The sequence below is a fragment of the Syngnathus leptorhynchus genome, chromosome 10 (assembly GCF_054491065.1).
Source record: "Syngnathus leptorhynchus isolate UIUO chromosome 10, UIUO_Slep, whole genome shotgun sequence".
Taxonomy (NCBI): domain Eukaryota; kingdom Metazoa; phylum Chordata; class Actinopteri; order Syngnathiformes; family Syngnathidae; genus Syngnathus; species Syngnathus leptorhynchus.
In genome coordinates this window covers 9,059,109-9,085,828 of record NC_141204.1, presented here as the reverse complement: position 1 = coordinate 9,085,828, position 26,720 = coordinate 9,059,109, and the positions used below count along the sequence as shown (strand labels likewise).

Below are 26,720 nucleotides of genomic sequence, written 5' to 3'. Positions count from 1 at the left end.
CACTTCATTAGGGAAAAGTCATGGTCAAAGCTTAAATGAAAGTGAAAAGTGCCACACCCAAACAACCCCCCACTTTCTGATTGGCTGTTTGATCTGTGACGTCTCTCGGACACTCCATTAGGTACACCGCCATTTTCAGGTGTACCTAATCACAGGCCACTTCATTAGGGAAAAGTCATGGTCAAAGCTTAAATGAAAGTGAAAAGTGCCACACCCAAACAACCCCCCACTTTCTGATTGGCTGTTTGATCTGTGACGTCATTTGGACACTCCATTAGGTACACCGCCATTTTCAGGTGTACCTAATCACAGGCCACTTCATTAGGGAAAAGTCATGGTCAAAGCTTAAATGAAAGTAAAAAGTGCCACACCCAAACAACCCCCCACTTTCTGATTGGCTGTTTGATCTGTGACGTCATTTGGACACTCCATTAGGTACACTGCCATTTTCAGGTGTACCTAATAAGAGGCCACTTCATTAGGGAAAAGTCATGGTCAAAGCTTGAATGAAAGTGAAAAGTGCCACACCCAAACAACCCCCCACTTTCTGATTGGCTGTTTGATCTGTGACGTCATTTGGACAATCCATTAGGTACACCACCATTTTCAGGTGTTCCTAAACACAGGCCATTTCATTAGGGGAAAATCAGCAATTTTGGTGCACAATGATACAAAACTATTGAAATTAAAAGGAAAATGACAAGAAAAACTTATTTGTTTTTCCCCTTTTCATGATGGGAGTGAAGGCCTCCTCTGACCTCACGTCCCTGGTATATACTACTGACAGAATAATCTATAACTGACAGAATAGAAATGTTTTAGGCGAGTTCAGAAATGAGTAAGCCTTGGCTTTTTCAGCACTTAAATGTATTCAAAGCCCAAATGCCCGAGAGACTCACGCTCATCACACACACGCTATCTAGAACAAAGACATCTTTAATTCTCTTTTCATACAAAATATTTAATAAATACAACTTTCAAAAATATATTGCCAGATCAACACATTGTTCTCAAGTTCAAACAAGTCAAAAATGGACAAAAATGTTGCCATGATCTCAAAAGGGTGAACAAATGAGATTAACATGTTTGTCTTAGGAGCCTCATTAAAAAGAAGTGTGCTCAGAAACAAATCAAATCAAAAACTTTGTCAAGGGAGGCAGTGTCTTTAATGTGGTTGGTTCTACAGTGTTCCCATCGCCAATCTACTCTTCAAGTACTCACAGTCTAGCTTATGATATCATGCTGACTAATGCGGATGGGAATCCTTGTTTGACGTAGTCATGTGACCTGCCTTGTCATGTTGCCGGATCTCGACAGCCTTTGAAATGTGAGAGTGAAACTTTTGAGGCTGCGTTTGGACATTTTTGTTCCCTTACTGTCTGATGGCAAGCAATATGTCTGCCACCATGTCCATCCCTCACAGCAAGAAGCCTTTATTTATCTGCCCTTGCCTTCAGTCAATGTCCTGGCAATAAATGAACAAAATGTCAAATGTGTAAAAAATAAGTCTTAGGCCAAAAGTGCCTGTAGTTTGTCTCTGAAATGCTGACATTTGGCTTTATAGAACGCATTGGAAGAAAACGGTCATTGAAAGAAATGGTAAGCTTCCACAGCTATCAAAACCTTCAAACTAGACAGAACATATAAATAAAAAGGAATGATATCTTAAGGCTCTTGATTATTAAATTAATAAATCACATATACACAATGATTAATAAAAAAAATGTACATATCTACATGTTCTAAATCAACATAAATTCTTCATATTGGCAGCAATTGCTGACATTAAACCCACCCCGTCCTCCTCTCTACCACTCATCCTCCCCCCCCAAATAAAAATAAATAATAAAGTTGATCTTTTTTTCTTTTCTTTTTTTTTCTCATTTGACAGTGGCGAAATCTAAAGCTGAAAAAAGGCACTTTCTCCAAAACGGTACTAAAAAAAAAACAAATTTCAAAGAACACACGCTAAAATGATTAGCTCTAGTGCTGAACACAACAGGGTTGTTTTAGTCATTGTACAACTATTACAACAGGAGCCCATTCCATGTGTCCACTAAATGAAAAAAATACAAAAATGGAGGAGGGCAGGCTGGGGGTGGGACTTAAATGTAATGGAGTAAACTTAACATTCTACAGTGAAATGTATACCAGTGCTTTGTGTTTCCAGCCAACCAAAGCAACCGTCACTGCCAGTGTAAGCCAGCTTGTCAAAACTTAAATTAACACGGGCAAAATGGGCAAATACTGTGGGGTCACCACTGACATGATAGTTTACCAACCAGGCATGCCAAAGCTCCCCTCGTTCACCCACCACCGGGGTGCGAAGACGTTTAAGGCTCGGTTGCACAGCAACACAGCTGTCCGCTATACTATGTAGTCCATTCTGTTTATGCTGTTTGCCGTCTCCAAGTCTCTGTTGTCCTGTTTATTAGTCCAATTTGGGTGTTTGGATGTCGAGTTAGGGCTGGAGATCTTCTCATCCCGCTCCACTAGCGTGTACGCTGGCTGTTTGGCAAAGCGGCTTTTCTGGAGGTGCCTCTCCTTGTCGTCCTCGTCCCCCTCGGGGTGATTTGTCCTAATATTGGCAATGATGGAATTCTTGTTTTCGTAGTCTTTGATGGCCACCGAGAGGCCCACGTGTTTCTCGATGGGGTTCTTGATCTGGTTCAGCTGCTCGCGCACATTGTTGGTGGTGTTGTCCTCCGAGCTGGAGGCCGCTGCGCCGCCTGCCCCGCCGCCGGGGTTGCTCTGTTTCCGCCGTCGACGCATGCACCACAGTAAGAGGGAGATGAGCACAAGGACCCAGAGGACGATGAAGACGGAGCTGAGGAGGGGCACCAAGTAGTCTGGAGACACGAGAAATTTAACGGTCAGCCAGAGATTCAAAAAGTGAAAAAGGATAACGGGGCTTTTAACGTATTACTGCTCCTGCCAGCGCAACCTGACCTCGGAACTGCGAGCGGGGGAGGGGATTCTTTTAGTTGTCAGCCCGGTGATGAATGGCGGACATGTGGGAGTCTTACGAGCCGGCCAACGCAACGCCGCAAAGCCGAGCAGCTCTGCTCTTTCCACGCACAGTTTTAGACGGCATTCTTTTCAAACTCAATTACGCTCGACATGACATAGCACTCGACGGCAGGAATGTGTTGCTGCCGGTGTTGATTCATTTTCTTTTCAAAACAAGTGTGTGCACGCCTGACAAAACTCTCAGGTGGATGGATGCGTGTGTTTTTGTTGACGGTTCGTACCAGTTTTGCTGGGGCTTGGCACGCGCACTTCCACGATGGAAGCGATGATGGTGTTGTTCCCGTTGCGTTTGCTAACCAGGTCGATTATTTGCTCGGTAATCTCTTTGATGGGGCTCCCGTCCAAACGCTGGTCCTCCGTTGACTACATGTGCAAGGGGGGAAAAAAAGAATTAGGTTTCACTTCTGTGGCATCATTATTATCAAAGTGATGACATAACACATTTCAACCTGAAGACTGACGCCGGGTGCTGTCAATCAAACACGACTAACAGCTTTAAGTTTGACGACAAGCGCCAGGAGCTACTCACGATGCAAACGTGGATCTCGTTGCTGGCCGAGAATGACGGGTCACAGGTTATGGACACGGAATGCTCCAAGGAGAAATTTTTGACCACGTACAAGCGCCTCAGCTGGTTACACACATTCTCCACCGTCAAGCTCTGCCCCCCCTGGGGAAAAGAAATGAGGCAAATGTTAGTGGAAATAGAAAGCAGAGGGCCAAACAGGAAGTGGGAGGGGAAAAAGGGAAAAGCTTGGTAAGTGTTTTGGCAGTATGTTCTACAAGCTTGCTGGTTGAGATGAAAGACCACAAATGCATGTAGCCTCTATCTTCTGTCATGCTTGTGAGTGATGAGCACATGTGGCCATCGTCGCCAATGTTCCTGTAACTCACTGGTGTCAAACTCAAGGTCCTGGAGCCAGATACGGCCCACCACATCATTTTATGTGGCCCGCGAAGACAAATTGTGCATCAAATTTGTCTTATTACTAGAATTACAAATTGTCTTCACTTTGAATAATATCTTTTATTTTTAAATACAGAAAACAGAAAAAGATTCTAGCTAAATAAAAAAGCTCACCCTTGTCAAGATGTCCTTGTTAAAGGTGAAGGTGATGTTGGCGCAGCTATTGTCCTGGTAACCGGAATTGGGGTGACATTTGGGTGTTGGCGGGACCGGGCTGGAACGCCAGCACTCCCCGAATCCGAGGCAGGGCTTGACGAAACAGTGGCCCTCCCTGATGGGGAGGCAGCTCTGGCCTGAAGGACACCCGCCTTGAACTGAGGCGCCAAGATGACAAGTCATTGGACCGCACCACATCTGGAAAGAACATAAAGACAGAAATCCAATGAAGAGAATCCAGCCTCAACATTACATATACACCAAAATGTAATATACCGTCAGAATAAAAACAGAAGAGGGTCTTTAGCTTTTTTTTTTCCTCCCGCATCGCTTCTCGATACAAGCGTCATTAAAATCGTTTGAGAAGCGTGATTAACTTTTACATTTTTACGGCAGCTACGGCAGTGTGCCTCTGGATTTTGATTTAAATGCTCGACTTCAAACAGGATTTTCTTTTTTTTTCTTATCACTGGCTGACATGTAAGTCTTTAAATCTCTACAGATGATGGTTCAGGACTTGCTGACTTTCACCCCATGATGCATTTCCTCTGAGGTTAAATGCCACCAGTTTCATTTAATGCTTAAATGGGAACGAGAACTTCCGGCCTTGTCTGTTATCAAATGACTCATCTGCCCCAGTGCGAGTGTGGGAGATGTGAAACTGGCATAAAACCAGTGCCATTGTGTTTCCTTTCAAAACAAATGACATCATCGTGTCGAGAATGTGACACCGTGGAGCAAAAGCTGCTCCGCATGACTGAATATTAGTGGCTCGACCTAAGATCTTTTTTCTGCTGCCTCACATCCACTGCTTCTAATCCTGTCATTGTTCACGCACACGTTCTCCCAATAGACAACATTAACACTCGGTGACACACGCGTGGTCCATTCTTCACATACCTTTGTGCATACGACTTTCCCATTGGAACAGTGGCAAGTGTTGCAGTCTTCATCCCATTTGACCCCATCTGAGATCACATGTCCGTTAACTGAGCAGGCTTTTCTTGTCACTGAGAGGAAATAAAAAAAAAAAAAAAACACAATAAAAATGTAGCATAAATAGAGCAGCAATGGTTTTCATAATGGGTCTGTTAGCTTGAAGGAACAAAGTACCTTCTTGACAGTGCGTCCCACTCCTGTCTGGCGGGCACACACATCGGTAGCCATTAATTTCATCAATACAGGTTGAGCCGAAGGAGCATGGGGAGGACTGGCATTCATTGATATCTACAACCAGAAAAGAAAAGGCTCCTTAGCGGAATAAAGATACCCAGACAGAATGCAAACATTGGGGATAATCAGTCAGCAAACAAGTCTAATTCTCTAGCTAAGTTCACCGAGGTCATGTGTCATTTGAACAGCACAGACAACAACACAATAGTTAATTAGAAAAAACAACCTTACATTAAATGGGCTCTGTCCACCCACCACATTATTCAACTTTAAAAGCGGCACCACTCGCAAGTATGCAGGAGCTACAGGCTGGACTTAACGGAACAAAGGGCTCGCAATGGGAAAGAATGTGGCCATCTGAAAGCCTTTAAGAGGGAAAACAATCTGTGTAATCAGTGTCAGAGAGCATGGCTGATTAGCTGTTGGCACACTAAGCCGCTTTCCCCCGGGGACAGTGGTGGAGCCTGGTGGAGTGACACCGAAATGGCTCGGGCTGGCCCGTAGCCCAACGCCCAGATAATTGGCCGGCTAGACCTGCCGTTTGTAGTAGGCCCGTCGCCCGCCTGCACTGTATGTGATGGCTCAAATGCGGATCAGGGACGAGGGATACTGGTGAAATGGGTGCACGTGGGGCTGAAGATTACTCACTGATTCGACAGTCTGGACCAGCAAAGCCTGGGGCGCACTCGCAGCGGTACCAGTTGTCTCCGTCAACGCAGGTTCCACTGTTGTAGCTATAGAAGAGGAGAAAAGTTATTTTTATAGCTTTTTATTTTACATTTATGTCTGTTCTCATTATTAAACACATTACTACAATGGTTTCTATTACAGTTCTGGATTGTGTTTCCGACCGGGACACCCAACGTCAACATGACACTGTGTATTACCCTAATGTAAGCGTATACAATTGAATGTATGTATGCACAAACACACACACAAACACACACACGCACACACTTTTCACACGTGTGAGCAATTTTGAGTATGCTGTACATTTAATTTTGCCTTCAGCTTCAACTTACCATGGGTGGGGACTGCAGTCGTTGGTGTCTGAAAAAGAGAGTAGGAAGTAATAATGAGTGTGTGGGGTTTTTTTTTTGTTTAGTTTTTTTTTTTTTTCATTTTCTGACGTCAGTGTTTGGTACACATAATGCCAAAGAGCACGTCCGGGCTTGCGTGTGCACCGGGTCCCTCAGACGGCGCTCCAATGGTTTTGTCTTATTAACCACACAGTGAGAGCTCACTCCTCCTTTCCACCACCATCACCACAACAACTCCACACACCCAGATTCACAACCACAATCTCCCCCGCCTCCTTTTGTTTTTTTTCCCCCTCAAATGTCGGGGAATTTCTGTTTTGGAGTGCATGAGCGGAGGGGCAGGGCGGCCGGTGAAAGAGCAGGGCTGCAGAACAAGCAGACATGTCACTGTTTGGACAAGAATGCAACAAGGAGAGGGGGAAGAGAGGGGTGTGATTTGGACAAGGGGGAGAAACATCTGTCTCCACTTTCCTAAGGTTGAGCTCCTTTCTCTCTTTTTTAGTCTTATGGAGCGCTGCAGACATGTTTTTATTTTATTTACATAAACATCATGAAGGACTTACATCCCTCAGGTTTTGTCCATACGGGTGTTTTGCCTACAATTCAACATCATTACTCTTTTAATACATCTACTAGGCTTTATGTTTATGATTGACATGATCCCCATTGAATTTCATTGATACTTCACACTTGACCATCATACAATTTCATTTTTTTTTTGCGACTTAAAGCAATCCCCAATTTGTATGAGTCAGGGGAAATTGCGACCAATTGCTTGTGATCCTGGAAAACTTTGACATTCATCATCATCATAGCCTGTCACGCCAAACAACCAACCATTCTAGGGAGTTCTGGTTCACATTCAGCAAGTCAGCATTGTTCAAGCTGCATGATAAGGGGGACGCTCGGAGTTGTATTATTATTATTGATTATCGACATTATTAACGTGAGTCAAAAACATGTAGCACTTACTTTGGGTGCACGTGGGACCCTCCCAGCCCTCTTTGCAGACACAGGAGAAAGACTCCCCAGTCACTACGCAGGTGCCACCATTCTCACAAGGGTTTGGAAGACAACTTGAGTTCTTAGCTGAGGGAAAACAAAAAAATTAAGCATTATAGTTATGTCTGGGAATACTAAGATGCTTATCAAGAAGAGCAATCTGCACAGGTTGCTCCATTCTAACTTCAAAATCACAGCGCATTGCCATTGGTTTGGGCTATTTTGACTAGGGATCCCTTTCCTGGGTGAAGTCTGCATTCCAAAACATTGAAGGGTATTGTTAGTGGCGCAATGGGGGTATTTAAGCATCCGTCTGTCGGCACTCGTGGGAGGGAAAAATGGGCAGACCCCGAGAGAGTGTTGAAAGAACGAAGAGCTAAAATCTACTTGTGGATCTAACTGAGACAAGACAAACTACCACACAAGCATCTTCACCTGGTCCACTGTGAACGTGGGACTCACCTATGTTGCATGTTGTTCCCTCCCACCCCGGTAAGCACTTGCACTGGAACGTGTCGCCTTCATCGTGGCAGGTGCCTCCGTTGTTGCAAGTGGCTTCATCGCACTGGCTTTCGCCTGGAGGAAGCATTTAAAAAATAATTACTAAGCAGATACATAATACCAAATATACATCGACTACGTTGTCGACTAAAAACTCATACAGCCATCAGCACTTACATACCACAAGTTTGCACAGGCAGACTAAAAGCGTGTAAAGGGAACCCCCCCGCGAAAAAAATCGTAGGCGGGAGCTTACGGGAGTGGCACGTTTTTCCCTTCCAGCCATTCTTGCACTCGCAAAAGAAATCAGTCACCAGGTCCCGACACGTCCCGCCATTATGACAGGGGTTGGTGCTGCAGTCGTCAATGTCTGGTGCCGCATGGGAGACGGGTGGAATTAATGTGGCGCACCTCAAAAGCATCATTAAACAGTCTTTGATGTTGCAGTTATGTACTCACTAATCTCACAATGGTCGCCCTCCCAGCCATCAGCGCAGATACACTGGTACACGCTAACTTTGTCAATGCAGGTGCCACCATTGCGGCATGGGCTGCTCTCACAGTCATTAATATCTTAAATACAAATAACGCAATTGGAACATTAGCTGACATAGCCCGACTGTATGTTCATTTGATTTGGATTAGGAGGTCTTACTCTCGTGGCAGTAGGTTCCTCTGAAGCCTTCTTGACATTCACAGCTGAACTGACCACCAGCTTGACTCCGGCACCGGCCATGAGGTCCACACACATTGGATGAAATGTAGCGCTCTCCTCCCGGTGTACTGTTGGATGCCACTGCCACGGTGCAACTATCTATCACTGCACACAAAGTGAGGGAGAAATCCCTGCTGTCAATACTCAAACAACTGAGACCAACATCAAAATATGGCTTACAGCTCCACACGGGTATAGAAATTGAAGAAGTCCCATTACAGGATTGTGGATATAGAAAGTTTGATATACTCCAACTGATCAGGAAGTGATTTTTTTTATATGTGTTGAGATATTAAGCTACTGTGATGTAAATATGTTCAATAAACAACAGATATATATAAGCATGTCATTTGTTGATGTTTACATGGGTATTTTAGTCATACATTAGGAATTGCAAGGAACACATTTGGGGTCAACTGCTATGTGGAACTGATTGGAAAGCAATTTCACGAATGGGTTGAGGTCTTCGGGACTCTTGTGTGGACAATTGTGTTAATTAACACGTCTCTTTACAATCCAATTATTTTCTGCACATAATATAAAAAGACATGAGAATAAGAAAATTGTAAGAAAAGAAAAAATGTTATGCTATCATAACCAATTTCCCAGTGATTCAGGCCACTTTGCACTGAGATCCTTTCCTTTTCCCTTGTCTGATCGGGTTAGGCGAGTGGGCTGGATGTGCTCCGCTGTAATCACTTAATTCTTGCCAAGAGCAGAAAGAATCTCACCGTCTGGTATCTGACTCCGTGGTTGGTCGCCTCACTCAATTAGACACACACACGCACACACAATGTGCAGATTCATTGAGGAAGAAAAAGAAGTGGTCGCCCACCAAGTCATTCCCAGGAACACACACACAGTACGATGTGCCTTTTGCCAGATTTTCAGGGACTCCGAGGGGAATCAACGGAAAAGATTTGCAAAGGAGATGGAGGTGGAGTGTCTTCACCTTGGCCAAGAAAATTGAGCACAAGAACAACAACGAAAAGCAGGTATCGTACTCATGGGAAGAATATAGCTCAAGTGTTCCAATCTTCATTTATGCAGTGAATATAAAAATGTGTATCACTTTACAGGAAATTCCTAAAAGGAAAAAAAAAAAAAATGCTGCTTCGTAGACGTACCTTTACACGTGGTGGTACGACAGTGGTCTTTGAGGTGAGAGCAGTTCTTGCCCTCGTAGTCTTCGGGGCAGGCGCAGTAGTAGTCTGTGGCCAGGTTGAAGCAAGGTGCTCCGTTCTGACACGGGTTGGGCGAGCAATAATCGATATCCAGCTAGGGTAGAGAAAGTATAGAATATAGAGAGGTTAACCTGATAGCTGATATAGTTCTCTTACACTAAACAGAGCAAAAAGCCGCAGCATCCTCCCCACAAACCGTGCCAGGAAACGACACACACACACACACACAAAATACATAAAGGAAGAGGGGAAAAACAAGCCAGAGACATAGGAGCCGTCCTCTGAGTCTGGGCTTCAGCACTGAGGAATGCATTCCACTTAATCCAAGGGAAGCTTCAACAAAGCATTCACTTAAAAAAGAAAAAAAATACAGCAGGGCAGCCATGTCGGAGGGTGGGAAGACACCGACCGGGATGCTGGCAGACAACGGCTGGACAGAAATGATGGCTTACCTGGCATAGATTCCCCGAAAATCTGGCCAGACAAAGACACTGGAAGCCGTTAACTTCATCCTGACAGCGCCCCCCGTTCAGACACGGCGAACTGGAGCACTCGTCGATGTCCCTCTCGCAGTGCTCGCCGACGAAGCCAGGGGGACACACACAGCGATAGCCATTCACCAAGTCCTGTTTGAATCATCAATACACCAAAAATGTCTTTCAGTGCTTTATCAGGTTGAATTCATGGGGTTGAATTGAGCAGGTAGAAAGTTTAAGATGGTTTCCCACAGGTCGGTTATGCATAAAAGTAATATATCTATATATTCTACCAAGATGGGTTTGAAACGAACCTTGCAGATTCCCCCGTTTTGGCACTGGTCCTTGCAGTCGTTTATATCTATGTAGGAAAATAAAAAATAAAAAAACATTTGGAGAGTTAAATCTGCAATCATTGGATGAAGCAAAAAGGAGTTCATGACACTGTAGAATCGCTTGGGTGGGGAAGCGAAACGTGGCAGCAGCAGAACCAGTGCAAAGAGCACAGAGTGTTGAGCAACCCGGTTCTGTAGCCAAGCGAAACTAGTCCTGGGGATTGTTTGAAAACCACAGATCTGGGCCACACAAGGGCCTGAGAGCAATACAAAAGCTTCGTTTGGGCTGCAGTGACAGACGCATTTATGTAGCTCTTTTTCTTTCATATTAGAACAAGGCAGGAATTTTATACAGCCACTGCGTCGGGACCGGAACGAGATAAAAAAAAAAAAAAGGCAGGGCTGTTGGTGGGGTGCGCAGCTGCAGCTGACAGCTGTCAACTTACTGAAGTCGCAGTTCTGCCCCGTCCAACCAGGGATGCAGTCGCAGAAGTATCCGCCAATCAGGTTGCGGCATGAGTTGGCATTCAAGCAGGGCTTGGCGTCACATTCGTTGGCATCTAGCAGGGGGGGGATCGGGTTGGCATTTACATGTGTCGTTGACAGCTATGTACAGTGGTGGCAGAGTGAAGTAAAAAAAGTTGATAGAGAGGCTCACCGATCAAACATGTCTTCCCAGTCCACTGCGCGGGACAAACACACTTGTAGCTGTTGACTAGATCTTGGCAGGTCCCTCCGTGATTACAAGGGTTTGGAGAGCAGTCGTCAATGTCTGCATGGGAGGAGACCAGTCAGAATATATAGCAAGGTATACCATTTGAACAAAAGTCAGAGTACAAACCAATTATTTGATTCATTTTTACAAATACATTTCAGAAATGTATCTCCATATGAGTGTTACTCACTGAGAGTGCAGGAAGGGCCGCTCCATCCTGGCACACAGTGACATTCATAACCGTGACTGGTTTCTGAGCACCTCCCGCCATTTGAGCAGGGGTTGGACAAACAGGCATGTTCCGCTAGAAAGCAAAAGGACAGGTTACACAATCACGCCCCGGCAGAACACGCCCATCTGACTCATTCCGCCCCACCTCCAATTAAGCTTTTCTTTTTCTGTAATTACATCTCTTTGAAGGGAGCGTTCAAGTCAAAGCAAAAAATATACATCGGAACGCATAGTTCATGCCAATGACTTGAATGTCAAACAGCACCGCAAATATCACATTCATTACCCGCCCGACAAGCAGAGCGGCCAGGAAATCATCTTTCATGCTAAGTTGACCTGCCCAACACACTGTGACTTTCCAATGACTGAGTGGGGGCACCAGATGAGAGTGGAGGGAGAGCAAAGCGGAGGGTGGGGAGCTATGAAAGAGTGGATGGGAAAAGAGGGGGAGGCATCTGTCCAAGTAACTTTATGTTGATCAAGTTTGGGATGAGCGAGTCACAAAATGAATCTTAAATGAATGATTTACTCAGGAGGTGACTGGGCAATCAAGCTGATCATTGAATGAGGAGGTAAGAGGACATCCTCTCTGCGCTGACATGTCGACGTCCCCCGTCCCCCCCCCCCCCCCCCTTCCCCACCTCCCATCACGGAGGGCACGGTTTCCTGACATGTCTGCAGTTAAGCTGTCAGCACCCAGGGAGGCTCACGTTTAATGAGCAAAGAACCATCATCTCCATGGTAAGTGTTTGCAGCAGCTGAACATTAGCATTACTGTCTGCTTCTAAGGAGGGAAGGGGGTGGGGGGGACGTGACAATTGGCCCCAGAGGACCACACAATTTTTTTTTTTTTGGGGGGGGGGGCACTTGTGCTGGAGTGGACACGGATTACGGCAGTCTCAGAGTCACCTGATGGCAAATTCTAAGAACCTCAATCTGACGTCAACACAACTTTCTCACATTTAAATGAGATCAACTCACCCGTCAACCTCGTCAGAGAGCAAACACTGTGCCGTTGCTTGTTTGCTAGCAGATTTGCATTAAAAACAATAAACCTAATAAAATGAGTGGTGGCTATTGAATTGTTATTGTTACAAAAAAATTAAAGAGTGTCTTTTCACATAGCCAGTGAATAATGGACAAATCCTGAGAACAAAATAAGATAGTTTGGCCCTGGTAAAGGTCATGCTTTCATTCTTCGGTTCCAAATGTGCCATGACTTGGTTGTGTCTGGTTTCTCTTCGAAAACCAATCACTTCTGTAAACGCAGCTTTAACAACATTTTATTCTTCCACCAGTATAAACAGAGTTACAAACATGTTAAAACTAGTTGACATTTTACTATTTGGTTTTCTGGTGCTTGCCAACAAACAGTTTACCAACATTTTAAGGAGCGTCAGACCAAGAGCCAACCACAACATGAGCAGGAATGTTTTCTCAAGAGGGATTTTAAGATTAGGCTTCAAATGTCAAACAGGATCAGGCAGAGGGCACCATTATTACAACAAATTAAAACAATTTACAACACATTAAAACACATCAAACTTTCCGACTTTCAAAGATCATGGTCAAACACCACAACCTTACCCTTTCTTTCTTTTCAAGCCATCAAAATTATTATTATTACATAGAGAGAACACTGAGAGCTTTTTGATCTAACTTCCTTGTATGTAAAATTTAAGAAACAAAAATACAGTGGAAGCTTGGCTCATTTGTTTAAATGGTTCTGTCCCAGTAGCAAATAATTTCCTTATCAAAATATCATTAATCTTGTGCAGCCCCTCACCAACACACATAAAACATTGCTTTTGCAAGACTTTTAATTAAAAAAACAAAAACACAACCATATCACTTGACTTGTAGTTTGTAACTCAAATTTTGGCTTGCAAGACGCACGCACAAAAAAAGTAATTAATTAAAAAACTCCTTGCTGGATTGTAACCCAGAATGAGTACATTGGAGCACATGAAAATTTGAGCGCCGCGACTTTTGAACTTTAATTGAGCCCTATCATCTTTCCAACAGTAATTTTTCCACTGGCTATAATTAGTGAAAGTGTACAAGGTGGAACTAAGTGAATGTTTCAAGCTTAATGACTCCACTCAAAGACTTTTAGTTGTTACACAACACTTAAACACCATCTGAGCGGGAATTTTTCATGATGGCTCCAATCAACGCTAATCTTTCAGCACTCACCTCTCTCACAGTTGGCTCCAGAGTAGCCCTCAACACACGAACACTGGTACTTGTCCGGTCCCGTGTTGATGCAAGTCCCTCCGTTCATGCACGGCTGGTGAGTGCCACAGTAATTCAGATCTGGGATATGAAGGGGTTCACAGGGATTTAGTTTGCTATGTTGCAAAGTCAAAAAATTCGGATTCAAGGCGCTGCAATACAAAATGGGAACCTTTGTCGCAAAGATGTCCGCCCCAGTTGGTGTCACAGAGACACTGCCAGGGCTCCACACAGGTGCCATGTACACAGCCGGGGTGGGACATACACTTGTCGCAGTATTGGCCTTGCCAACCATACAAGCACCTGCAGGAAACAAAAGACATGCTCTCAGTCTCCTATGCGCACACACACACACTGGGTCTAAAAGCCTTTTCATTTGTTTAGTCCACACTGCTAAATAAGTACCAATAATCTGGATTTAACTCGTGTTGCACAGCAAACAAAGAGGCATTATTTCCGTCTTGACTGCTGCATCTTAAGGCCACACATACAACTTAAATGAAACACTGCTTATGCAACAACGCTTTAGGTCCAAACACTAAATTCCACTTCCAACGACCTTTGCCACGGCTAACATTAGCATCGGAACACTCCCTGACCGACAGTGTGTTTGCGGCTTGGCAGGCAAACCAGAGAACAGCGTGGATCCCACCGGACTCTTCATAGTCCCGGTTCCCATGAGTCAGGAGTTACGCTTTTGCCTCAGGCCAGGGGAGGAGGCGGAAAGCTCTCTTTCTTGCGGACCGCCGACATGTCCAGGTCCATAATTACACAGATAATGTTGCACTCTCGTCCCGGGTTTCATAATAAAACCTGGCTGAGAGGTGCGCTCCCGAAAGAGGTGGCTGAGTGGTGACAGGGCTGCAAATCGAGTGTTCTCTCTGGGATAGCCGCATGGTGATTAGCCCCCAGAAATGGATTGTAAAAATAAAGCTGTGGTTAAGTAAACCTCACTGTGTGATTAAGGAGGCTATTCTTAAAAGCGTGCTAATCTTCTCTCAATAAGTAGTGGTGGAGGATTCCCCAGCAAGCTCTCAAATGATTTTGTTAATACAAAGCTAAATTACTGGGGGATGCTGCCGTACTTTGGGCAGCAGCTCTGACGCACGCTACTCGACATCAAGATGGAAACACGGGCCATTTGAGTGTGTGCACTTTGCTAAACAAAAGTTTACAAGTAACCCTGTAACCAATCCATTTAGTGACTCCAAAATATTCCCACAGTATCAGCAGCAGTTGCAGCTTCCCCTGCCTACAGGCAGCTTGGATACAAGCTATGATGAGAAACACAAGCAAGTCAGATCCAAACACAGCCACACCTGTGTGAGAAAACATTTTAAGCTCTTTTTTCAGCCAGTGGCCACACAAGCACTTACAAGAAACCCGATTGAGTTCAAAAGCTTGTGGAACAACAACAAGGCTTATGCAAATGAAACCAACCCTACATTCTCTGCACTTGATATGGGGCCAAAGCAGACAGAAGAGAAGGCAACTAATGTCTGACTGTGAGGAGAGCTGCACAGAGCAGGGGTCTTCGTACAGGATGATGCACACAATGCCCGTGCGCCGATACCCATCTGCGCCTGGCTCTTCCTCTGGCTGTGTGCATAAACAGCATTAGGAAGCCATTAGCTGCGCAAACAATACGCTTTTAAAAACGCCCACCCCAAATGTTACACATGATTGGACTGATAACGCCAGCCTAATGAGCGGGAGGGGGGGAAAACAACATTTCCAACTTGGATTCTTGGCAGTTAACCCTGTTTTTCCTCAAGCAAGCTGCCCTTAGAGAGGAGGAAGTAGCTCAACCTGTGTTTGTTAGAACGAGTTGTCACTTATCAAGACAACACCTGCACAATCAAGAGCTTTAGAAAAGACAAGTGTTTTTGGAGATAGTTATCCTTTAACAGTACATTAGTGCTCCGTCATATTGTTTGTACTCACAGTTTTATTTTACACAAAGTGGACAGGACAATTTGGACCACTTACGTGCATCCGCCTGGCTCCTGACACGATCCGTGTATGGTGCTGCAACCTTGTCGGCATATTGCTAAAAAAGAGAAGAGGAAAAAGTACACGTTGGTGTCCTATATTGTATGTTGAGCACTTTAGTCTGAATATACATATATTTCCCTTGAGATTAATCCCGTCAACATTTAGGACTCAGGAAACGAGTAAGCAGAAAATGAGGACAAGATTATTTAGTCATGCTGATGACAACATTTGAATGGAAATATAAAGGGGGGGTGGAGTATTTATACAAACAAAGTCATCCATTCAGTAACATTGACCCAGCAACCATGTATCAGCATGAGTCACATTGCAGTCTGGCTGCTTTTTTTTCACATCATACATAATTTAGACTTTCTCAAGCTTCTCTTAAGACGTTAGTTAATATATTATGCCGTGATGTCACTCATTAATCCGCATGTACAACTCATAACGCCTTACCCGTGCTGCACTCTGGTCCCGACCAGCCTTCCAGACAAGTCTTGTTCCCGTTGTTGTCGCACGTGTAATGCCCAAAGAACTCATCCCTGGGTCGACAGAACTTGTTGCAGCCGAAGCCATAGTAGTGCTCATCGCAGCTGACCCGGATCTGGTACTCAAACTGAGCAACGGGGCCGTTGTGAGTCAGCTTCTGCCAGTGCGGGCTGGGGTTGATCATGCCCGAGTGCGAAGATTTCGCTATCGCCTTCCTATCTGCACCTTGAACACGACAACAAGTGAGAGCATCAACACCAGCTGCAAGGTTCGTGCTCCAAGGAATCCAGCGTGTTTCGCTGCAAGTGTTCTGGAATGTACTACCCATTTCAAAGCGCACAACAGAGACCTTGCAGTGGCTTACCGAAAATGCTTGAGCACAAATCGCAGAAGATAGCTGATTATATGTAATCAAAGCAACTATGTGTACTGGTGAGCGAAAGTAGTTACAGGAAATGCAAAAACGAAAAGGCGGCTTTTAATGAGCACTTGAAACTGCTTTTTTTTGCCCTCACTCACACTCGCTTACCAAGTGTCCCAAGTCGGTTTCCAACTCAGGTTTACAGCTTCATGCTACCCATCGCATCTGCTCGGGCCAGGACAGAACCGCAGTCACCAGAAATTATAGTGTGAAGACACCAACGCCACATTCAGTGCTGGAGTGAAAGCCAGCATGCCCATCAGCACTTTTTTTTCCCCCCCGAGTTCACAAACAAATTTCAAAGTGTCTACAGTCAACCCCTTTTCCCCCTGCGATATTCGCTAACGAATGTCTGACCATGTCGTTGACAACATTAAACCGATACCACACGCAGTTCAAACATGAGGGGGGTCACGGCTCTGTCAAGAGGACAAGGACTAAGGTAGACCACTGGACTCCACACGATCCAAAATGAGTCATTGGGGAGCTCAGCACAGAGACTCTGCTGTACAGCACGTACAGGACATGCACACACAACTATTCTTGTGAATCTTTCACCTGAGAGAGAATGAAAAATGTGTCAGAGATGTTATTTACTGCAGGGGGGGGGGGTTAACCACGGGAGCGTGTCGCTCCCCCGTGTAGTATGATGCAATGGAGCTGAACCTGAGTGGAAAGGGTGGCTTGCTGTCATTTATTTACCATGTGAGCGGCGCGTACGGGATGGCAGCGGGGCGGTGTTTGAATAGTGCAATCACAGTGAGCGGCAAAATTTCGCAGGGGCTTGAAATCTAGTGCTTCAGCTATGTGGCACTTCTCTACTGAGAAGCGGCCCGCAGTGTTGGGGCTAGCACATCCCCGCTAAGTGTTGCCTCGCTCGAGGCAGAGCGTAAAAGAGGTAAGACAAATTTGCAGAGGCCTCACTCCAACCCGAGACATCACGGCACTCAGAAGGTATTAACTTTTGAAAGCAAACGGGGCCTTTTTTTCCTCACATACTTCATGGAAATCTATCTGAGGATTGGCAATGAAATAAGCAAGCACTTCTGACTCGGTATGAAAAAAACCTGCTTGCAGAGGGGCTTTGGCGGCACTGAGTGTACGTTCAAATGGGCTCTTCACACCAGTGCCCTAATGGTTCTCTGGGAAGCGCCAAATACGGCAGAAAAGACCGAAACCTTGTTGACCTCATACGAAGTGAGTTGCACAAATAAGCACGGGCTCAAAACTGTAGTCAGCGTGCACGGCATTGCCAATGAGCGGCGAACAGTCAGCGCAGTAAATCACATCAGAAGTGACGCTTCACTGCACGCCCAGCTTCTCGAGCCTAGCTTGACTAACAAGCTGCTCCTATAGATCAAGACAACCACCTGTCCCTTCTTTTCTGTGGGAGCATGCTGGCAGCAGGGGCGGTGGACCAGGGGGTGGCCGGATGAACCCGGCGTTTCACGCCCGGGTGAGAGTGAGACTGCGTGACCCAGACCCTGGCGGGCGGCACCTGCCATCACTCATCGAGGCAGAATGCAAACATTTTCACTTCGTTTTTCTCCTATCCCCTGCTTTCGCCCCTTGCATCCACCTGTCAACACACTTTCTTCTTTCAGACACATGCTGGGCTAGGATATTGTGTGGAAAGCGGGTGGGTAGGGGGCACGGAAACAAATAACTTCCTTTCCGAGCCTTCCAGACACCATTAAGGACAAGAGAGAAAACGAAGGAAATGGGGGGGGGGGGGGGGGGCTCAATATATCTTACTCACCATTGGTTTCATTGTTGAAGTCCAAAGCTTCTACTATCAAAGTGTAGGATCTCTGTAGGAAAAGAGAACATTATTATTATTGGATGACATTTTAAAGAATATCTGGATATACACATTTTGTCAGAATGGTTCAGTGGTGATAATTCAAATAAGGATGTCACAAAACTTTTTTTAAACTTGTTTCAAAATAAGCATCACCTCACATTGAGAGCTACCAAAGCAACTATTGGTGTAACAGACCTAATTGGCCTAATTAAGGGAAGCTAAGCTTGTTTATTTTTTTGGGGAGGGGGGGGCAAAAGCAGACAAATGTCAGGAAAGATGAGCAGACAATCCCCGTAGGAGGGAGCCTGATGCACCGCAACTAAAGCGCCCTCCCTCACCCCAGTGACCCAGCCGGATGACACGACACAGACTCTACAGTTACGACTCCAACAAGTCATAATAAAATAAAAAAAGTACACAAAGAGGGATAATACAGATAGCCATGCCAACAATATGTCTTCATCTCAGCCACAGAAAGCTTGCTCGCTTTTGAAAACCGATTTCCCCCCCCAAATAAAGTTTTCCACATGTTTACAAAATGTGGCCAGATACGTCAGCGGATGATTTCCAAAGTTCTGAGAAAGCAGGTCTGTTTTGCAGTCTATATGAGATTTGCAATTTCATGCCAATTTAAAACGTGGCGCTACGAAGGCTGGGAACCACCCGCGCTTGTTTTATTTTTATTTTTTTTAAAGATGAGCGTCACAAAAAGACAGGCAGACAAAATAATAATAACAAAGATGATAACTAAAGGAGGCATATGGCCAAACAGGAAGAATCCTGCATTTTGGCGGGCTTCTCTGCACTCCCGAAACACGAGGACTGATCAGTGTCGGTAGCACTCGCACTGATATCAGCTTACACTTTCTCACGGGTCACCACATTCACGAGGGAGCCCACGGCACGTCTGCAAGCGCACACAACAGCGTACTCTCACATCCACAAGGCATGTTTAATCGTCACATTTTCACCCACACACTCTTCTTGGAGGCACCCGCCGTCATCATGATGACCTCATGGAGTACACACCTGCTCCGAGGAAAACCCCTGAGTGAGGGTAGAGTGGCAATGAGTCAATTTTTTTTTTTTCTCTTCACGGCTTTGCCCTATTTTGTCAGCCATTAAACTTTCCATCTCTCCGGGAGACATTTGTCTCATCATGTGCCAGCGTCTCCTGCAATCAGAGTGGCTATTATTTGAAACACAGCACTCATCATCATCATGCATGGCAGACTCTGACTCACAACTTGGCTGCAAGCACAACACACGCAGACCAAGTAACAATGGAAATCCAAGCCCTAATCAACAAGTATTGCCGCCCAGCATGCAACTACATTATTAGAAACAAGGGTCCACTAGACGCCCTCCCCTCCCCACTTTAACATTTAACAGCGTTGTTACTTTGGTGTTCCCCTCATGTGTTCTCACTTAGCCTCTTGGACCACAACTCCTTTTTTCATCACGGGAGACATTCTACATCAATTCAACTCAACATCGCTGTTCAAGCTAATAGTGTGTAGTACCACATTATGTGTTAAATGGTGCCCACTTGGCATCCATTGCAGCCTGGTTATTCTGGAAGGGGGATTCCCCCAATCTATGGTCCCCACTTGCTGTCAACTAAAAATGACATCACTGTTGCTCAGGTCTATGGTAAAGACCTGCTCGGCTTGTGTCACATGACCAAATTAAGGAAACAGGTAAGCACTGATTGGTTGTTACCTGAGTCTTGAGAAATTCAGACATCAATTTTCTCGTTGAAGACATTGTTTTTTGCGGCTTAATTCATATTCCACAAGTATAATATTAATCTGAATCACATGTTTACACAAGTGTGGGTGCATAGAACATATTGCAAAGAAATTTCACGAGATTACTTAGTTTCTCTTCAAAGATCAGTTAATAGATTATTATGATAAACATTACCAGGGACTTGGATTTTTTTTTATTTTTTTTTAATCAAAGGCGCTTGTTCAATTTGACAACTTTGTTAATGTGACCATTCCTTTCAAAAAAGGGGAAACTCAAATCAACACAGAAGCCACGGAGATTACCCACCTCCCAAAAATATCAACATTAGTCATGGTTGCGACATCATCAGTGACGCAGAAGCCGGGGTTGATGGGAGTAACCAGGACTAACTTTTGGTTTTTGTATAGTTGACTTTAAAGCTGCTCTGAAACAAATCTTTCGATCAAGTTTTGAAGAGCTATCGTCTTACAAAAGCACAACAATGGTTGGAAAACCAGAAACTTCCCTGCGGCGCCATGAAACTTCCCAGTCCCCCACCCCCCTCCCCCCAAAAATGAGGGGGATTAATGTGATGCACAGTGTTTAATGCTTTGCGATCAAATTCCCTTTTAAGGTCGATCTCCAACACACCCTTCTCTTTCACGACTGAGGACTTGCCTCAACATGGAGGCAAGAAATCTTAACAGGACTTTTACATGCGAGTACTCAGGGCCCTTGGGCTAACAAGAAACACGCAAAATGAGGCTCTATATTCACATAATTGCTGTAAGATTTGTTAACACCTACCCTAAATATTGCCATAACTGAGCCAAAACTTTGATTAAATGCAACATGCCCAAGTGAGGGTTGAAATATGCTGGCTCCAGGTAACATCCTGTTTGTAAAATGAATTGCAGTTGTGGCAAACAATGCATTACCCAGTAGCAACCAGCATGTCTCCCAATGTGTTGTTTGTTCAAAAGTGTTGAGGCAAATCCAGAATTGGTGGTTGATTTTTTTTTCCTGGACACTTTCTATTGGACAGCAAAGATAATGTGGACACAAACATGTGCAAAGTTCAGTGAGAACAACGTCAGCAGTAACTTAATCTTAAATAGCTTTGCCATTAATGTGGTTCCAGACCAAATAACTGCTTGCTGAAACCAAGATAGGGACCAGGCCCTCACTCCATCACACCATAACTCCGAGCCCGTTATCAGCTTGTCTGCCATTGCCAGGTTCACTTTTCCCAGACTCCCAGCTGACTTCAAGCTTGTCTTTGAACTGCAGTGTGCATGCTCCCAAGCAAAGTGAGTGAGTGTGGCAATCTTATCTTTTCTGACCAAACAGCCACTATCCAACAAGACAAGTTACATAGAGTAAGCAGCCAAGATCACTCCAGTTCAACTCACAAAAATAACACTAGTCTCACCACAAAGGGGATTTTTTCCAAATGCTGAGCCTTCTCTTGGAGATAGCTGATGTATGCTCCCAAGGTAGTGTATTTGAATAAAAAAGCAAGGTAAGTCTTACAGCTCACAGGCAAATGACCCCAAAAAAAGGCAAGCCAGGAGAGATAAGACAAGATCAGAGGAAATGTAAACAGTTGTGTCAACAAAATGTTGACCTTCTCTATCAGTTTTCCTGAGTCAATCACATCAGGAGCATCAACCTGAGATCAAACCAATGACAGAGGCCACTGAGTAACACACGTTTGTCGTCATATTCCGACGGTCACAATAAAGGCAACTCTGAGAATCATCCGCTAAGCCGACGATGGCACTGATGGCCTGGCAGAAAGGAATGTTCTGTTTGCACAAAGATTTTCATCACAACAAGGACTTGAGAGGAAAACAGCATTGTACAATCAACAGCTTACTAAACATCCTGCAAAGGTATGTCAACTGGCATGGGGGGGAAAAAAAAAAAGAATCTTTCTTTGTGCCAACGAAAACAGAAATACTACGCAAGGGACTCCAAAGGCCATCCAGCCCTGAACCCAGGAGCACGAATGAAAGCCATATAAACAATTGAAGCAAAACAAGCAGCGTGGACCTTGGTCCTCAGTGAGGGTCACTGGGCTTATAGGGAAACAAAAACAACTGAATCCAATTAAACGTGTTGTTTTCTATGCATGTTTCCATGCAGTTTGAAGCCACCCAGTAAAGCGGCTATTACGTAACTGTCACAAACACCACACAAACAGTTTAAAAAATGGCCCAGCTAAAAGAACGAATTTATTCTTACACTTGAGTCATTTGCACTTGAGCGCCACATCAGAGCAGCCTCTAGAAAACAAACATATCATTACCCCCCCCCTCCCACCACACTTAGTTGAGGTGTTCACCTCTTGAGGTTGAGCCCACTATTGACTGACTAGTCCCACTTCATCAATCACTGAAATGCCAAAACAAGACTGAAAGACAGCAGAAAATGACTCTAAGGGGGGGAAAAAACAAAACAAAAAAAGTTTAACATTTTTGAAAAATTGTCTCGTCTACCAAGCTTTCTTGTTGAAAAATATCCTCCAGTTGCACTAAACTGTAATGGTTATTCCTCAAAATTTGCGGCAACCAACTGGACTATTTTAGTAACATAGAAACTAAGGATGCGCATATACATCAAATATTCTTGTCATTAAAATAACATTTTCTGTCCACTCCAGTTGGATCCGAGCAGGAAATACCTAAACATGGGAAAAGCCTTTAAAGCCAACCATTTGAACACCTGCACTCGGTTCATCCCATTTAAAAAGTCTTCTTTATGGATGCACATGCTAAAGATATTTCAGAGACATAGTTCCAGTTTGCCTGCGAGGTAACGTCATCCACTGCTGAGTCCTCTACAACTGCTTCCTGTTGCTTGTCCTGCATCGCCGCCATTGTGCTAAGTAATCCTCACTGTAGTCACCGAGGGCACACCATTGTCTCACAGCCATACACACAGCGAGGGTCCGCCTGGCTGGGCTCGCACACTGAATGAAAGCGCGGCGTAAAACGGTCGAATCAACACGGGGCAGCATGGCAACTCTTGTTGAAAGACGTCCGGCCCATGGCATGCAGCTGGATGCTTGGCTTTCACCCTACCTGATCTAAGCACATGTGTGCAGCCTCATTAAGTGCAGCAGTTGCTGTGGGTGGCAAGGTTAAAGTGATGAAATGCCTGGGGTCCAACCGAGCGTGACTTAAACAAAGACCCTGCTCGGACAAGAGGCCAGCTTCATGAAAGAAAATGAAGAGGTGGAGGGGGAGACTTCAGGAACCCGAGGTTCCCAACAACCCGATTGCACCACACTGCTAGTATCCGTTCACAGCAGACAATCAACTGATGAAAAGTGTGATGTGATATATTGAGGCTGACAATTGGTAATGTGCACTGAAGTAAAGCACATTTCTTCCAGTGATGGATGAGCGAAGCGATCAAGAGATTTGTTTTATCTTTTGAACGCTTCCTTCAGAAAAAAAAACAAAAAACGCAGCTATTCCCAAAAGTGCTTCATTCGAACAGGAAATACACTGGAATCCAAACCATTTATGGATTCGATTTGAATACGGAACCAAAGTGATGGCTCAGAATGTTGCCTTTGTCTGGATGCATTTTAATGCCCCTCCAATTGAATTCCAACTTCTGACACAATTTTCATCTGGCACTGAAATGCCCATTACCTCAGCATTCCCATAAAGGGAGCCTAAACAGAGACAGACATTTGTCTTTTTACCTTTAAAATTCCCCAGTTTGAAATAAAGAAAGGCCACGGAACTTTACTGTAAACAATGTATATTTTGTCTTTAAGTGATTACCTATCTCAATTAACATAAAATAGAAATTTATATGAATGGGCACATCTGTTAAAAAAGCAGGACAGCCTTCTCTATCGAAACAGCTCAATTCATTTTGAAGATAAGTGACTTAATGGTTTTAGTACTTAGTGGTAGCTTCTGTCATCAATCTGACAAATTCAGTCAAAGGGTCCTAGACTAAAACTAGGGTGAAAGGATGGGGAGAAAAAAAAAAGTGTGAGGCGCCAGAAGATATCAAATAACACGCAACCCCGCTGAGAACATTGTTTAACTGACTATTAGATCATAGAAAATGTCTCTCTTTCTGCCTTTAAGTTGGAACTGGCTGCTGAAACGCATATAAAAAAAGGACATGAGAAGGAACTTCACTCAAAATGTGGCCCTTTGTGTGCCAATGACGTGAATGTACAAAAAAAAAACAACTGTCATTTCCATCTCGATTGAGACAAAAATAGTTTTGATGTAATTGGACACATACACAGATCTGCCGGTCCTTTCACCCGTCAGGCCGCTGTGTGTGTTTGCGTGTGTGTGTGTGTTTGTGTGTGCGTGTCGAGTTGTTTGCGGGCCAAGCTGTGGGGCCAGTCAGTCTGTGCAGTCAACATTCAAATGCACTCCAGCATGGCAAATCATCTTGCACAAAGCTACAACATTCCCACAGGCCGAGCTGTGAGAAAGAGCTGACACTTGAGGAAACCAAGAATTGAGGTTTTACTGTTTTGAACATGACCAGCTTCCAGGGCGGCAGAGAATCGACACGGCACTGGAAAACCAATGTTGTTCTTTTAACTACAAATTGCATGTGATTGCTGAGAAATGCTATCCCGTGACCAAAATGCCAGACAAGTGCTGGTTACACATCGCAGTATTTTACAGCAACCGGTAGTTGTTGTTTTTTGCGTCGATTCCTGCGTTATGTGAATGCCGGGCTGGAATGCATCACAGCCCAGTGAGTCCCTATTGACGTGTGCTGTGGAAATTGCCTAACTTCACTTAACTGGGCTGAAAATTATTATCTATGGCCAAGAGTATATTCCACTAGATGGCAGAATACATAACCTGCATTTTTTTGTTAGGAGATGTGACATGGGATACTTTTCTATTTTCTAATGCCTTTACTCATTAAAAACTGGGAGACATTTTTTTTTTGCACCATCGTTACTCATTTCTAAATTAAGCAAAACAACACTGAAATAGACCAATATTTTTGGAGGCAATTGTCAGACTTATTTATGATGGAAAGAGAACCTTGAATATGCAGACTGTCAGCCTTAGGCCGTCTTGAGAAAAAATACTGCTGCACCTGGTTAATTGGTGCAGATAATGGGAACAGGGGGGGTCAGTCCTTCCTTGCCGGATTCACATTGTTGTGCTTTCTTGAGGGATCGACAGACAGTAATTGCGCACAATTGCCTTGTAAACAATGCACCCCCCGCCCCCAATCGGTCATACTGCTTTATTTATTTTTGTTTGTTTGTTTGTTTGTTTGTTTGTTTTGCCTCAACTCACCGGCCAGGCGAAGCTGAAGGGCAAAACTATCCTGGCCTTGTCATTCCTGACCGAGCTTCTAAAAGAAAAGGTATTCCCTCCGAGGACAGGCGTAGATCCCATTCCGAAACTGCACGGCCCCTCCGCTGAAACCCTTGACTGGTATTCCTTGAGGCAAACTTTAAAAAAGGTACTGCACTCTCCCCGTGTGCATTTGGTGTCCGCCGTGTTCCGTGTGCCGTGGCAACACGCTCCGCTTAGTAACTCTCCGTTTAGGTTGTGCGTGGACAAGATTTGCAACTCGAACTGTCCCGATCCATCTGACACCTGTTGACGACAGAGCAGCGCCATATTAGAGAAGTGCTTAAACAATCGAAAGGTACCATGCTGTTTGCAAACTTTCTTGTGCCTTGCACGCTTTATGTCAATTTATCATGGCCACATTAAAGCGACAATCGAAGTTTATGAACCGAGGTTGAACCGCGTGACCTTTCCCGTGCATAGAGCGCCTTCCTAAAAATAAAATAAAATAAAAAAAAGAGCCGCAAACCACCGCTACGTACCTTTAGGAGAAAAGAGAGTAAGAAGGCTGCAAAGACGGCGACCCGTTTCCAAGTCATGCCTGCGGACTGAGGTGGCCGCTGCTCGAACTACTCGTCTGGCCGACACTCGGCACCACGGCGCTCCGATTTAAACATGCACGACACGCCAATAAAGACGTCACAATTCAAGCCAAGCACTGGATCCTCTTCCCTCGCACTGTCCCGTGTTTTGTCCGTCCTCGTCGGGAGACAAGATTCCACTTGTTAGTGAGGAAAGTCGGCGCAAACACAAGCCATGCGGTGGTGCGCGTTTGCAGATTGCCCGACTGACGCACTGAGTGACTTGACAGAGAACTGGTGAGAGGAGCGAGGCAGCCCTGCACAAGTTCAACCGAGAGGGAGTGTCTGTGGGTGAGTGTGCGCGTCCTCACATATTCATGAGCGACACGCCGGGTCCGCCCATCGCCTTTGCGACGACCAGCTCACAAACCGCCAAGGTTGGCGCGTCAAAACCAATACCCCACAACTATGAAACTTTATGAACCATCAGAGGTTGGTGGCACGGTCAAAAATTGTAGTCAAGGCACAATATTATGTCTCATATAAAAGTATAATGTAACCAAGACATTTGCAAACGTCTGCTTTTACAACAGAAAACAATAACCGCACCAATAAATGAATCAGTTTCAA

The 26,720-nt window shown here is 44.8% G+C and overlaps 1 protein-coding gene across 1 annotated transcript; it reads right to left on the bottom strand.

Moving 5' to 3' along the window:
* Positions 1 to 925: 925 nt before the first annotated feature.
* On the bottom strand, positions 926 to 26,422 carry jag1b (jagged canonical Notch ligand 1b). Its single transcript, XM_085921661.1, has 26 exons — positions 26,052 to 26,422; positions 25,510 to 25,815; positions 18,425 to 18,476; positions 16,212 to 16,469; positions 15,750 to 15,810; positions 13,933 to 14,063; positions 13,722 to 13,841; positions 11,485 to 11,598; positions 11,238 to 11,351; positions 11,026 to 11,139; positions 10,559 to 10,605; positions 10,221 to 10,394; positions 9,712 to 9,862; positions 8,525 to 8,689; positions 8,329 to 8,442; positions 8,126 to 8,239; positions 7,831 to 7,944; positions 7,339 to 7,455; positions 6,349 to 6,376; positions 5,975 to 6,060; positions 5,267 to 5,380; positions 5,054 to 5,163; positions 4,112 to 4,351; positions 3,560 to 3,700; positions 3,252 to 3,393; positions 926 to 2,849 (listed from the first exon to the last, which is right to left on the bottom strand). The coding sequence occupies exons 1-26, from the start codon at positions 26,106 to 26,108 to the stop codon at positions 2,368 to 2,370; spliced, it is 3,666 nt and encodes a 1,221-aa protein (XP_085777787.1). The 5' UTR covers positions 26,109 to 26,422; the 3' UTR covers positions 926 to 2,367.
* Between the last annotated feature and the right edge of the window lie 298 nt (positions 26,423 to 26,720).

Bases quoted from the DNA above. Each gene is read 5' to 3' on its own strand.
- jag1b (XM_085921661.1), bottom strand. From the start codon at position 26,108: ATGACTTGGAAACGGGTCGCCGTCTTTGCAGCCTTCTTACTCTCTTTT. The intron at 10,395-10,558 runs GTTCGTTTCAAA...TGATTCAAACAG, and splicing joins AAAACGGGGGAATCTGCAAG to GACTTGGTGAATGGCTATCG. The intron at 6,061-6,348 runs GTAAGTTGAAGC...CCTCTTCTATAG, and splicing joins GACTGCAGTCCCCACCCATG to CTACAACAGTGGAACCTGCG.